Here is an 11,648-nt window from a genome sequence, read left to right as displayed (position 1 = left end):
CGGTCCTGCAGGAGCCTGGGCATGTCAGACATGTGGATGTGCTGATTTGGTCTCCATGGTAGTTTGGCATGTCTCACATCTTTGTCTTCCGCCCGAAATAGATTAGCTCTTAAATATTACTCAGCACTTGGAGTTCTGCCACAGCACAGAAGACAGTTGAGAAAACACCAAAAATGTGTCTCCCAGAGCAAAGAAATATTGAGCTAAACTTCACTGGCTTTGTTCAGTCTAAAAGTAGAACCCCTTTGGTGTAACAACAAGGCAGGGTGGGGTTATTTGGCTCATGGCAGCTGAAGTGGGGATTTTAACACAGGTACTGGAACTGAAATAAGACAAAAGTTGAGCATGAAGCTGCTCAGCTCAGGACTAACCCTTGCTGTAGCACTCATCTCCCCTGTCCAGGTGCTGGGCTGCCAGTTCCAACTGAACACAGGAAACTTTTCAATATTTCCAGAAATAATCAAACTATATCAGGCACAATCGTAACAATAGAGCCCCTCAGTCACTTGCTCCCCCCCCAAAATTCCCTGCTTTCACAGCACAAACACACAAATCACGGCACAGACAAAGACAAAGCTACACATTTGCACAGGCAAACCAGGCAGTTTGCCTGCAGTGCATGTGGAGATGTTCAGCACTTGCACCACGCATGAGTGGGAGTGTGAATCTGCCATTAAAAAATCAGAAATTAATATTACAATACTGTTTCAATGAAATGCGGGTTTATAGGTAGCTGAAAAGTAAATCCTAAGGCCATTCCATTCTGGTTTCTCCATAAACAGCCAAGGTATAGTTGGATTTTTTTTAGAAAACAAACTTTGGAAAGCCCTCCCTCCCCCGGCTGGGGGGCTGTTGGGGTGTATGGACAGTCTGGACTCCCCCTGCCCACTCTTCCACCTTCCCAGGGATGGCAAATGTGCTCTGTGGGGCTTCCAGCAAAGCCAGTGGAAAAGGTGTGGAAACCACGAGCCCATCCACAGGAGAGCAGAGCCCCCGAGCCCTTCCAGTGAAGAGGGAAAGCAGGTTTTGTTCTTATCTAGGAAGGAAGTGGGGAAATCACATTGTCCAGAAAACTGCTGGGAGATAATCCAGATTGTCTGGGACAAAGAGGCAGGAATGTGGCCCTGCTGGGGGTTATCCTTGTGCTTGGGAAAGGTTATCAGGGCACTCCACCCTGTGGAACATCTGTCCTGGGGTTCTCTTGCTGTCTCACCCTAAACACCCTCCTGATGCGACATGACATGACTGTAAAACTCCTTTTGGGTGGGCTGGAGAAAGGGAGACCTTGTGTAAATGTCCTTCCTTGGACCATCGCAGTTCCCAGCCCAGCTGGGGTTTGGAGGTGGTTCCTCTGCTCCCCCTCCCCCGGAGCAGAGCCAGACTGGAATTGCAGGGTATTGGATTACAAGTCCCACGGGTGCTGCCTCAGCCTCAGTAAACTTTATTTAAGCACACACAGACATACACAGACAATATACATAAATTTGTTTCTTCTCTGACAGTGCTACAGGACCAACACTACTGCGGATGACACTCGTGGAGAGCTGGAGAAAGTGCAGGAAATGTAAAAACCGAGGTCTTTTAATAATCTGCGAGTCATGTCATCCACAGGAACAACACAGGAGCGTTCAACCAGGTGAGCACGAGGACACATCTCCACATACAGTACATTGGTCTAGAGAGGGGTCTCCACATACATTGTGTCTAGAGGAGAGTACAGTCTCGAGGTCGGGGGGGGGGGGACACAAAACCAGACAGGGACCGGCACATGCACCCCCAGTGGCACAGCCCAGTGGCACTGCCAGGGTGGCTGGGGCAGGGACAGAGGGATGCTCCGAACACAGTCTCACTGTACACTCTAAAAACTCACCAAAGCAGGCAACAAGGTTCGTCAAATGAACATTCATTGGGGGTTCTGGTGCCCAGCTGGGTCAGAGCTCACAGCTTTGGTGTCACCAGGACTCCTGGGACAGGTGGTTACTTGTCTTATAGAGCTCCAGCTGGCTCTCAACATGTATTTTATATACAGTACATATACACAGAACGTACACAGAGCAGTATATGTATATTTTTTGTGTTTTCCTGTTTGTACATTATATCACAGGTTATATATGAACACATAAAATATATGTTTCAGGAGCTAAAAAGGAAAGAACTTTATAAAATATTCATCATACACCCCTCACCACCACCCCCCCACCAAAAAAAATAAAATTAAATAAATTAAAAAAAAAAATAAAAGCCCAGAAGTCAAACAAAAGAACTCCAGAAAGACTCTCTGGAAGTGGTCACTGCCTGCCCTGGGCCAGCTGTACACCCTTTCCCTTCCATCTGGGAGTACAGGAACGAGGGGGGGGTTGCAACCATGCACCCAGGAAAACACAAAAGCTGTATGAACAGTCCAACTGCACAGGCAGAGTCTGGAATCTGGACTTTGGCTGACTCTACCCTCCCCCCCCACCTCCTCCCCTGCCAGGATTTCAAAGGGTCTGCCCAAGCACAGTGTTTTACCTGCAGCGATATTTCCTGGGCTAAACCTACTGCCTGCAGTCCAACACTGCTCTCTCAGGGCACTTAGAACCCACTGCTGAGTTAGAGCTTTTTATTTAAAACAATCTTTTTTTTTTTTTTTTTTTTTTTTTTTTTTTTTTTTTTTTTTTTTTTTTTTTTTTTTTTTTTTTTTTTTTTTTTAGCAAAAAATGGTTTCCACTGTACCCTTCGTGTGTCCTCTTCCTAACGTGACAAACCCGGAGGAGATGAAATTATGGAGATCTGGGCCTCCACTTCGGTAAATATCCTTCCCATAGTGACCTGCCAAGGAAAAGGAAACAAAATCACCTTTATTCAGGGTGTCTGTGTGGATATATAAATACATATATCACCCTCATACAGGAGCACCAAGACCCCCCATCACGTGTTACGTTGTTAATAGCAAGCTGAGGGTCTCCCAGAACACAACAGCTCCAGCAGCACTGCTTTACTGACAGAGCTTTATGGAGAACAACTGCACATTTGGATCATTTCCCAAGGCAAGAATAGAACCTGAGAGGGGAGCCACTGATTTGCCCAAGCAAACACCCCACTCTTGGGGAAATGGGCTCATCACAGGCTCAGGCTGAGGTTTGGGACTGGTCTCACTCAGATCTTCAGGACTGGGGAGCTAAAAGAATTCAGAAGAGATTTTTGGCTTTGAACTTTTCCCAGTCCAGCCACCCTCCTGACAGGATTCCTGCCAGCAGAGCTTTTGTCTCAGCACAAAAGCAAAGGTGCCAAGGTCCCCCTGTCCAGGCTGGACCCTCATTCCCAGGAACAGCAGGACAGCAGACTTTGTCTTTTAGCTTCGATTTGCTCTGGTCCATGAGTGGCAGCCCTGGACAGTTCCTCAAGTGCCACAGCCTTCTCAAAAGACTTCTTTGCAGCTTTCTCATCCCCTGACAACAGAGTAGGTTCAACAGACACCCAGCCTTTTAATATTTTAATACATTAATAAAGAAAAAAGCCTCCTGCCTGCCTGTTACCATGCAAAGCTCTGAAATGAGGACAGAGATAATTTTTCAGATACTCTTTATCATCTCCTCCCTTTTTCATGTTGTTAATTTTTCTATTCCTTTTATTTCAGAGAGAGGCAGAGATAAGATAGGTGCAGGGGGAGGGAAGGGAGGTGGCCTCAGGGGCCAGGATTGCAGCTCAATCCCCGGTAAATCTCCACTTCTCCATGACTTTCTGCCCAAGCTGAGGTGGATCACTGCTCAGAGCCAGGCTGCCTGGAGGCTCTGGTGGTCCAGAGCCTGGGGCTGGAGCAGGAGAACTGTGGGCAGGGACAAGAGTACATCAGGGATCCAGGTGGGAATATCCTGGGGCCATGTGCAGATGTTACAGCTCTATTTTTCAAAGATTGCATTTTGTTCTCATCCACTTTCAAGCTCTCTGGCAACACTAATAGGACAGAGACTTTGGAACCTGCTCAGTCTGAGAAGTTTTCCTCTTTTCCTCTTAGCCAGTCAGTCTCAGCCCAGTACCCAGTACCTAGTGCTGGTTCTCCAGGTCATTCCTCCTGTCAGCAGAGTCCACCTTGCGTCTGAACAATCTGAGGGTGAGCACCCCAACCACTCCCCAACATTCCTGGATGTCACAGAACCATGGAATGGTTTGGGAGGGAACTTAAAGATCATCTCATTCCACTCCCTGCCATGGGCAGGGACACCTTCCACTAGCCCAGGTTGCTCCAACATGGCCTTGGACACTTCCAGGGCTGGGGCAGCCACAGCTTCTCTGGGCAACCTGTGCCAGGGCCTGCCCACCCTCACAGGGAAGGAGTTTCTTCCCAATATCCCATCTAACCCTGCTCTCTACCAGTTTGAAGCCATTCCCCCTTGTCCTGTCCCTCCAGGCCCTTGTCAATAGTTTCTCTGCATCTTTCCTGTTGGTCCCTTCAAGTCCTGGAAGGTCTCAGTTAGGTCACCCTGAAGCTTCTCTTCTCCAGGCTGAACAATCCCAGCTCTCTCCCCTTTCCTCCCAGCAGAGCTGCTCCATCTTCTGATCCTCTTGGTTCCTCCTCTGGACTCTCTGCAGCAGCTCCATGTCCTTGCTGTGCTGTTCCCAGGGCTGGGGCAGCTCTGCAGGGGGGTCTCACCTGAGTCCCCTTGTTCTGCCCCCAAACCCCCTCCCCAGGAGCTGCCTGGCCAGGGCAGTGTGGCACAGGCTCTGCCACCCCAGGAATGTGCTGAAGAGCCCCAGAGGAGCTCACACATGGCAGGCAGGAGCTGCTGAGACTTCTGACGATGTTATTCCTGTCTAACAGAAAAAGTTTCCCACTCCCTCCCCACACGGATTTTTTTCTGGTCAAGGTCAGCCAAGTGCTCCCTGTAAACTCCTCAAAACACACAGAAAGTGTTTCTCTACGTTTGGGAGGGTTAACAGAAGACAGTTTTATTCTTACAGTTGCAAGGGGGTAGCAAAGCCCTTCAAATTTGGAGGCATTCACCCAGAAACTGGCTGGGAAGAAAAAAGGAAACAAGGATTTTCTAATTCCATGGGAGAGATCATGGGCTCTTTCTCTCTTCTTCCTCCCTTGCTCCTGCAAGCTCTGGTTGCTGCATTCCTGGAAAAGGGTGGCAGACCTTTGCCTCTGAGTCCCTGGAATTTATTTGTGCTCCATGAGATGGTTTTCCTGTTCCTGGGAGGCAGAGATGTTTTGTGGCTGCAATGCCCAATTTGATTCCATTTTCTCTATCATTTTCTAAAATGTGCTGCATTTTTTCTTCCCAATAAGCCAATTTTTGCTCATATACCAGCAATTTCTGTGCTCTCAGGACCAGCCACTCTGGCAACTGGCCCTCCAGAAGTGCCATAAATTCCCTGTTTTAAACAAGGATCAAAGAAACACACAAATAAGTGCTTTTACCTCCAGCTGAAATCAGCTGTCTTTTCTACAGCCCTTTGGAGAAACTGTTTAAAACAGAGATCAAGAAGGGGAAGTATATTAAAAAAAAGCAAACATTTACTGCCAGATTGAAGATTGTTCATCAGCCATTTGCTCTCTGAACCTTGCTCTTCCTCCGCTTATAGAACATTGCAGTTAAATTAAAACAACCCTGTGATAACGAGCCATTAGCATTGGAACAGGAGGGAGCTTTTCCCAGGAGAAACTCGAATTTGCAGACTTCAAGGAGCAGGACTTGTCCTGTTTTATGGAGTAACTACAGGATGCCACGCTTGCTTTCTGTGGTTTGGTTTTTTTTTTTTTTATTCCTGCCCACCCCTGATCGTTTCTCTGGCCTTCACAGATCGCTGAATTTCGGAGGTGCCTTGGGGGCTGTGGGTGGGGCAAACCCAGGGGCTGTTGTTCAAACAGGCTTTGCCACAATCCCTCCTTGCCCAGGGTGTTTCACACTGGGAGTGAAGCTCTCCTGGACCTTCCCCCCATCCTCGTGTCCAGCTGCCCCAGAGGAGCTGCAGAAGCTCAGGCAGAGCAGTGGGAGCACAGACGGACCAGACAAACATCCCCAAGTTGTTCTGTTTTCCTCCTTTCTGTCCCCAGCCCTGTGCCCTCATCAAGCTGCTGGGAGTGCCTCTGGAGCTGGTGGGGAGAGATGGGCCCTGCCAAAAAGGGGGCTCAGCCACAAGTTGAGCTGAGCTGAACTGATGGAGGTGTCTGGCTCATGGGATGGGAAGGAACCCCTGGAATTTATCCAAGATGTTCCCTCTTATAGGCTGAGGCTCAGTGTCACCCTCTGGTGAGAGAGCTAAAAACTGCCCAATTCCTTGAAAAACACGTAGATGGAGTGATTTTCATATTATTTCAGATTTCAGGAATTTTTCATGGAATCATAGAATGGTTTGGGTGGGAAGGGACTTTAAGAAACAACCAGCCCCACCCCTGCCATGGACAGGGACACCTTCCACCAGCCCAGGTTGCTCCAAGCCCCGTCCAACCTGGCCTTGGACACTCCCAGGGATGGGGCAGCCACAGCTTCTCTGGGCAACCTGTGCCAGGGCCTGCCCACCCTCACAGGGAAGGAATTTCTCCCCAGTATCCCATCTATCCCTGCCCTCTGGCAGTTTGAAGCCATTCCCCCTGCCTGAGCTCACAGAACCCCAAGTGCCGTGTGTTTTCACGGTATTTCTGGACAGCTCCTGCCTCTCTCAGGTCCGTTTCTCATGGCTGGGATCAAACTGAAAGTGCTGCTTCAGAGCACCACGTGAGCCTCTCTGGAAGAGGCTTTTCCTGCACTTTTGCTCCCTGTTCTGGCTCACTTTGGGATCCACGAGCTGTAATTCCTGTAAGCCCCTGGACTCAGCCCACACTGCCAGGCTGTGCCTTTCAGAGGAACGAGCAGGGCTTGAGCAAAGCTTTGTGTCCCTAAAGCAAAGCAGGACGGGCACTTACACAACTTAAACCTCCCAGCAGAAACAGAAACAAGGTGAAATTTGCCTTCCTTCCCCCCTCTCCTTTAGTTGTGAGGGCTCAGCAAAGGCAGAGAGAGCTCAGGAGGGCTCTGCCTGCCCATGACAAAGGCGAATTCTTGAGGGCATCCAGAGGGAACATTTCATCACAATAACATCCTGCATAACACACATATGGAACAACCTCAGCCACAAACAGCAATTACCAGCCCAGCTCTGATTTAACAGAATTATTAGAGCTGAACTAAAATGCTGTTATCCACCTCTTGGAAATGTTATTGCTGAGCACAGATTACATCACCCCAGAAGGGCAGACAGGGACTGGCCTGGCCAGGCTTTTGCAAGGCACACAGTCCTCTGACCTCATCCTTGTCACAGATCTCCTTGGGAGAACAAAACTGCACCCAGGGAGAAGCCCCCACATCCACACTCCTCAGCACAAACACTATTGTCAGGCAGATCTCTGTGAGAAAAGAAAAAATTCGTTTTATTTTGTGGGGTGAGGGGAGGATCCACAGCCTCCCTGTGTCTGGGGCTGCTCATTTCTGCTGGAGTGACTCCTCTGGAGCTGTTTTACACATAGCAGAGCTGAACTGACTCTCTTAGAGTTGTTTTACACATTATCAACAGGCCAAGGCAAAGGGCATGAGTTGCCTAAAGGGCTGTAAGGATTTTGCTGAGCCCATGACAGATTCTGCATCATTCTGTCTGTCCTGCCAGTCAAATGCAGGGATCTCTGAAAGCAAGGGGAGGCACCACACCCAAACTGATGAATTCTTGGGCTTAGAGCTGCTCAGGGATCACACCAAGCATCTCAGTTTGAGGAGAGTCTAAATCAGGAACTGGTGGGAGTTAGACATGGCTATGGGTGGCAGAACAGAAGGAAGTGTTTGTAGCCAGGTCAGGCACCTTGGGGTCTTATCTTGGGGTGAAGATAACAGAGATTACAATGATAAGGGGCGCCCAAGGGATGCCACTGAAACATCCCCATTTCCCTTCTCAAAACAACCCAAAAACCCAGAAGCCAGCTGGCACCTCTCTCACACACAATAACACCGCTGTGACTTGGTTAAATACCAACTTCCTGGCATTCCTGTCTATCCTGAACATGCAAATGGACAAGGAAAAAAGCAACTGGAAAGAGTTCAGTGGTACTTGGGCTGAGCTGCCAGCATTGCCCAGCCAGTCATGAACAAGATGCAGCCCAAGTCAGTGCAGGCAATATCAGCTTCTTCCATGTCCTACAGATATTCTGGAGCTTAAATCACACTGGTGGGCTGAGGAGAGCCAAGTTCCCTGTCCTAGGAATCCCAGACTCACAGAAATATAGAGGTTGGAAAAGATCTCCAAAATCACCAAGTCCAAATGCCCACTCAGCACCACCACCGTGTTCACCCCTAAACCACGTCCTCAGGTGCCACATTCATATGTTTTTGAACCCCCTGAGCAGCCTGTTAAGTGTTTTACAACCCTTTCCAAGGAGAATCTTCCCCTAATATCCAATCTAAACCTCCCCTGGCACAGCTTCAGGCCATTTCCTCTCCTCCTGTCCCTTGTTCCCAGGAGCAGACCCCCCCACCTGGCTCCCCCCTCCTTTCAGGGAGTTGCAGAGAGAGATAAAAGTGACAGAATTGCCCCCTCTTTCCAAATAACTGCCTCTTCTTTCTTTACATCCCTTTTCCCCATGTCTTTCTCACATCCTTCCCTGCTTCACCCAACCTGGGCTGGTCAAAAATGTCCCTGCCCATGGCAGGGGGTGGCACTGGGTGGGTCTTTAAGGTCCTTTCCAACCCAAACCAGTCTGGGATCCTGTAAAGGGCAGGATCCATGGAATCCCTCCCTCCTGCTGTGCTGCACAGCAAAGGAGTGGCTTTGGGTGGCTTTGGGGGCTTTAATGTTTGCCCTTTGGGGGCCATCAGAGAGTCCCTCAGGACGAGTGTCCCTCATTGTGGCTGTTTCAGGTCCTTCAGTAGGAAGGACTTGGCAGGGGGTGGGATTGGATGAGATTTAAGGTCCCTTCCCTCCAGGTCCCCCAGAGTGTTGTGATGTTTCTGGAGGAGAGCAGGTGCCAACCTGGGGCTGCCTTGACCTCCCACCAGGACGTGGCTCCTGCATAACTGACTGCCCAAAAAACACGGCAGAAACCCAGGCCAGGATCACTCCTGAGCCAAGAGGGGATTGGGGCTCAAAACACGACAAGAAGATCATTCCAGCTGGAAAACTGGGAGATCCTCACTTTTCCTTTGGATTTATTTCACTGTGACTTCTGCATCAGCAACTTGCAGAGGGCATTTGCATCCCACTTTCCACCCTCCCTTGCGCCCAGGACAGGTAAAAGCTCGCTACTCACAACTGAATACTGGAACTTCCAAGGAAAATAATTGGCCAGGAATTGCACTTTGTGGAAAATGACTCAGACTGGAAGACTTCCCATAACATCACCAGAATGGGGAACAGTTTGCTGGCACGGGGTTTGGATCACTCCAAACCAAAAACCCTGCCAAAAATATGCCCAATTACTGCCCAGCAGACCAAGCCAAAGCCAGAGCACTGAGCTGCAGGAGGCCAGGTCGGACTCATGGATCTGTCTGGCACTGGAAAAGCTGGAAACTGAAGCTAAAATATGTGCTGGTTCCCCTCCCCAGTGACCCAGGCGACATCTCCTGTGGTTAATTGTTTACTCCCTTAACTGCAGCGCTTGGCCTTGACTGTGAACCCCCTGCAAGCTGGAACAGGCTGTGAGAGGCTTCAGGAAACTGCACTTTTAGGTTCTTTTCACTTAAAAAAATTACTATGTGAAAGCAAAATCCAGGCCTGCAGGGCTAGAGGGTCTCACCAGCCATGGGCTGACAGAAACACAGTGAGGAGATCAAATTCTGCTCAGGTGTTGGAATCGAAGCACTTTCAAAGAGAGAGCATTAAATGGACAGGAAAATAAAACCCAGCACCTCTCCAGGTCTCCACAAGCATGCTCTGGGGAGCAGAAAACCTGCTGAAGGACCTGAAACAGCTCTGCTCCCATGGGCTGCTTCCCATCAACAGCCACAGAGTCACTGAGGAACTTGAGCTGTTTCTGTGTCCCAGCTGTGCAGTCACAGGGTGTGCTCAGGAGAGACAGATGAAGGTGTGATTTGTCATCAGTTTTGGACAGCTTGAGCTGCAAGGATACATGGATACATGGCTGCATGGGTGCCAAGAACACCTGTCTGGGAGCTGGTTGTGCCTCCTGCTCTGCTCAGGTCTCATCTAGGATTAGTCCCACGTGTGGTGGGAGCTGGAACGTCACTGCTGCAGCAGCACAGCTCCCTGATGCCCACAGGAACCACTGACCGCAGTCACTGGCATTTTGGGTGTCTGAGAGGCCTCTGAACAGGAGTCCCAAGCCTGTTGGGGTTCCTCAAGGTTTGGCAGTGGCTTTCTCCACTCACAGAGCAAGGATTGCTACTGGATGAGTCTGGAAAACATTCTCAGGGACAGGGTGGGATCACTGGGGGGTCTGTGCAGGGCCAGAGGTTGCACTGGATGGTCCTTGTGGGTCCTTCCAGCTCAGGCTGTTGTGGGATTCTGTGACTCTGTAGATATAATCCAGCCTTGGTTAGTTTATGCTTTCACTACATTTTACGTGATGGCAGCTGGCACAGGTTGCCCAGAGAAGCTGTGGCTGCCCCTGGATCCCTGGAAGTGTCCAAGGCCAGGTTGGATGGGGCTTGGAGCAGCCTGGGCTGGTGGAAGGTGTCCCTGCCCATGACAGGGGGTGGAACTAGGTGAGCTTTAAGGTCCCTTCCCACCCAAACTATTCTGGGATTCTGTGACTCAGGAGAAGGAGAAAAAGGTTCCTCCTGATTTCTCTCCCAGGCCATGAATCAGTTGTCTCATCTCTAGCACTCACAAAACACCCTCTCAGGGAAACTGGATAATTGAGGCTCAGCACCGTTTTATCATCCTGCTGAATTATGGAGCAAGAAAGAAAATACTGCAGGTAGATTTAAAGTATTTTATAGAGAGAATATCAGTCAGCACTAAACACTGCAGGTTCTCACAGCTGTGTTCCTGCAGCTTTACCAGCTCAGTGTTCTCCTGCCCCCACAGTGCTCAGAACAATCAGCTTTAACTTCTCTCTGCCACCTCAAGGCCAGGCCCCTTCCCTCCTGGAAAACACCAGGCTGGGGCTTTCCTAATCCCTTCCAGGAGGGGCTGATGGTCCATCTCTATCCCCATCAGCAATGAGTGAGTGGTGACATGCAGGGAGTGCCCCCATCCCGTGCTGATGGCAGGGCTGTGACCAGGGGAGTTTAGTGACAGCCAAAAATACCCATTTGGACTTAAAGGCAGTCCCAGCTGAGGAAGGACTGGGGATTTCTCAGGTTTCAGAATCTCTGCTGCTCCGCTGGGACCTGGGCAGGCTTTGGCAAACCTCCTGCTACCTCAACAGCAGAGAGGAAAAGGAACAGAGAAAAGGGAAAAAGGGGAAAAAAAAAAAACACCACAGGAAAGGAAAAATGAAAGAAAAGGAAAAATAAAAGAGAAAGAAAAAAAGGAAAGGAAAAGGGAAAGAAAAAGATAAAGAAAAAAGGAAAAGAAAAAGATGAAAAAAGGAAAAGAAAAAAGGAAAAGAAATAGAAAATAGAGAAAAAAAGGGAAGGTTTGGGAAGGGAAGGTTTGGGAAGGGAAGGTTTGGGAAGGTTTGGGAAGGTTTGGGAAGGTTTGGGAAGGGAAGGTTTGGGAAGGTTTGGGAAGGTTTG

General features: G+C 49.4%; 1 protein-coding gene across 1 annotated transcript in view; it reads right to left on the bottom strand.

Moving 5' to 3' along the window:
• Positions 1–1,427: 1,427 nt before the first annotated feature.
• LOC114070514 (protein shisa-6-like) overlaps positions 1,428–11,648 on the bottom strand; it is a 55,324-nt gene continuing 45,103 nt past the window's right edge. The window contains exons 3-4 of the mRNA XM_027907967.1: positions 2,692–2,811; positions 1,428–2,626 (exon numbers count right to left, since the gene is read on the bottom strand). Of these exons, the coding sequence (XP_027763768.1) occupies positions 2,625–2,626; positions 2,692–2,811 (122 nt within the window). The 3' untranslated portion in view covers positions 1,428–2,624. The remainder of the gene's footprint in view (positions 2,627–2,691; positions 2,812–11,648) is intronic.

Source organism: Empidonax traillii, unplaced genomic scaffold, assembly GCF_003031625.1.
Source record: "Empidonax traillii isolate 1590-97213 ecotype Southwest subspecies unplaced genomic scaffold, ASM303162v1 scaffold1587:size194116, whole genome shotgun sequence".
In the NCBI taxonomy this organism is placed as follows: Eukaryota; Metazoa; Chordata; class Aves; order Passeriformes; family Tyrannidae; genus Empidonax; species Empidonax traillii.
Note: the sequence above shows the minus strand (reverse complement) of the source record. Positions and strands in the feature narration are given on the sequence as shown.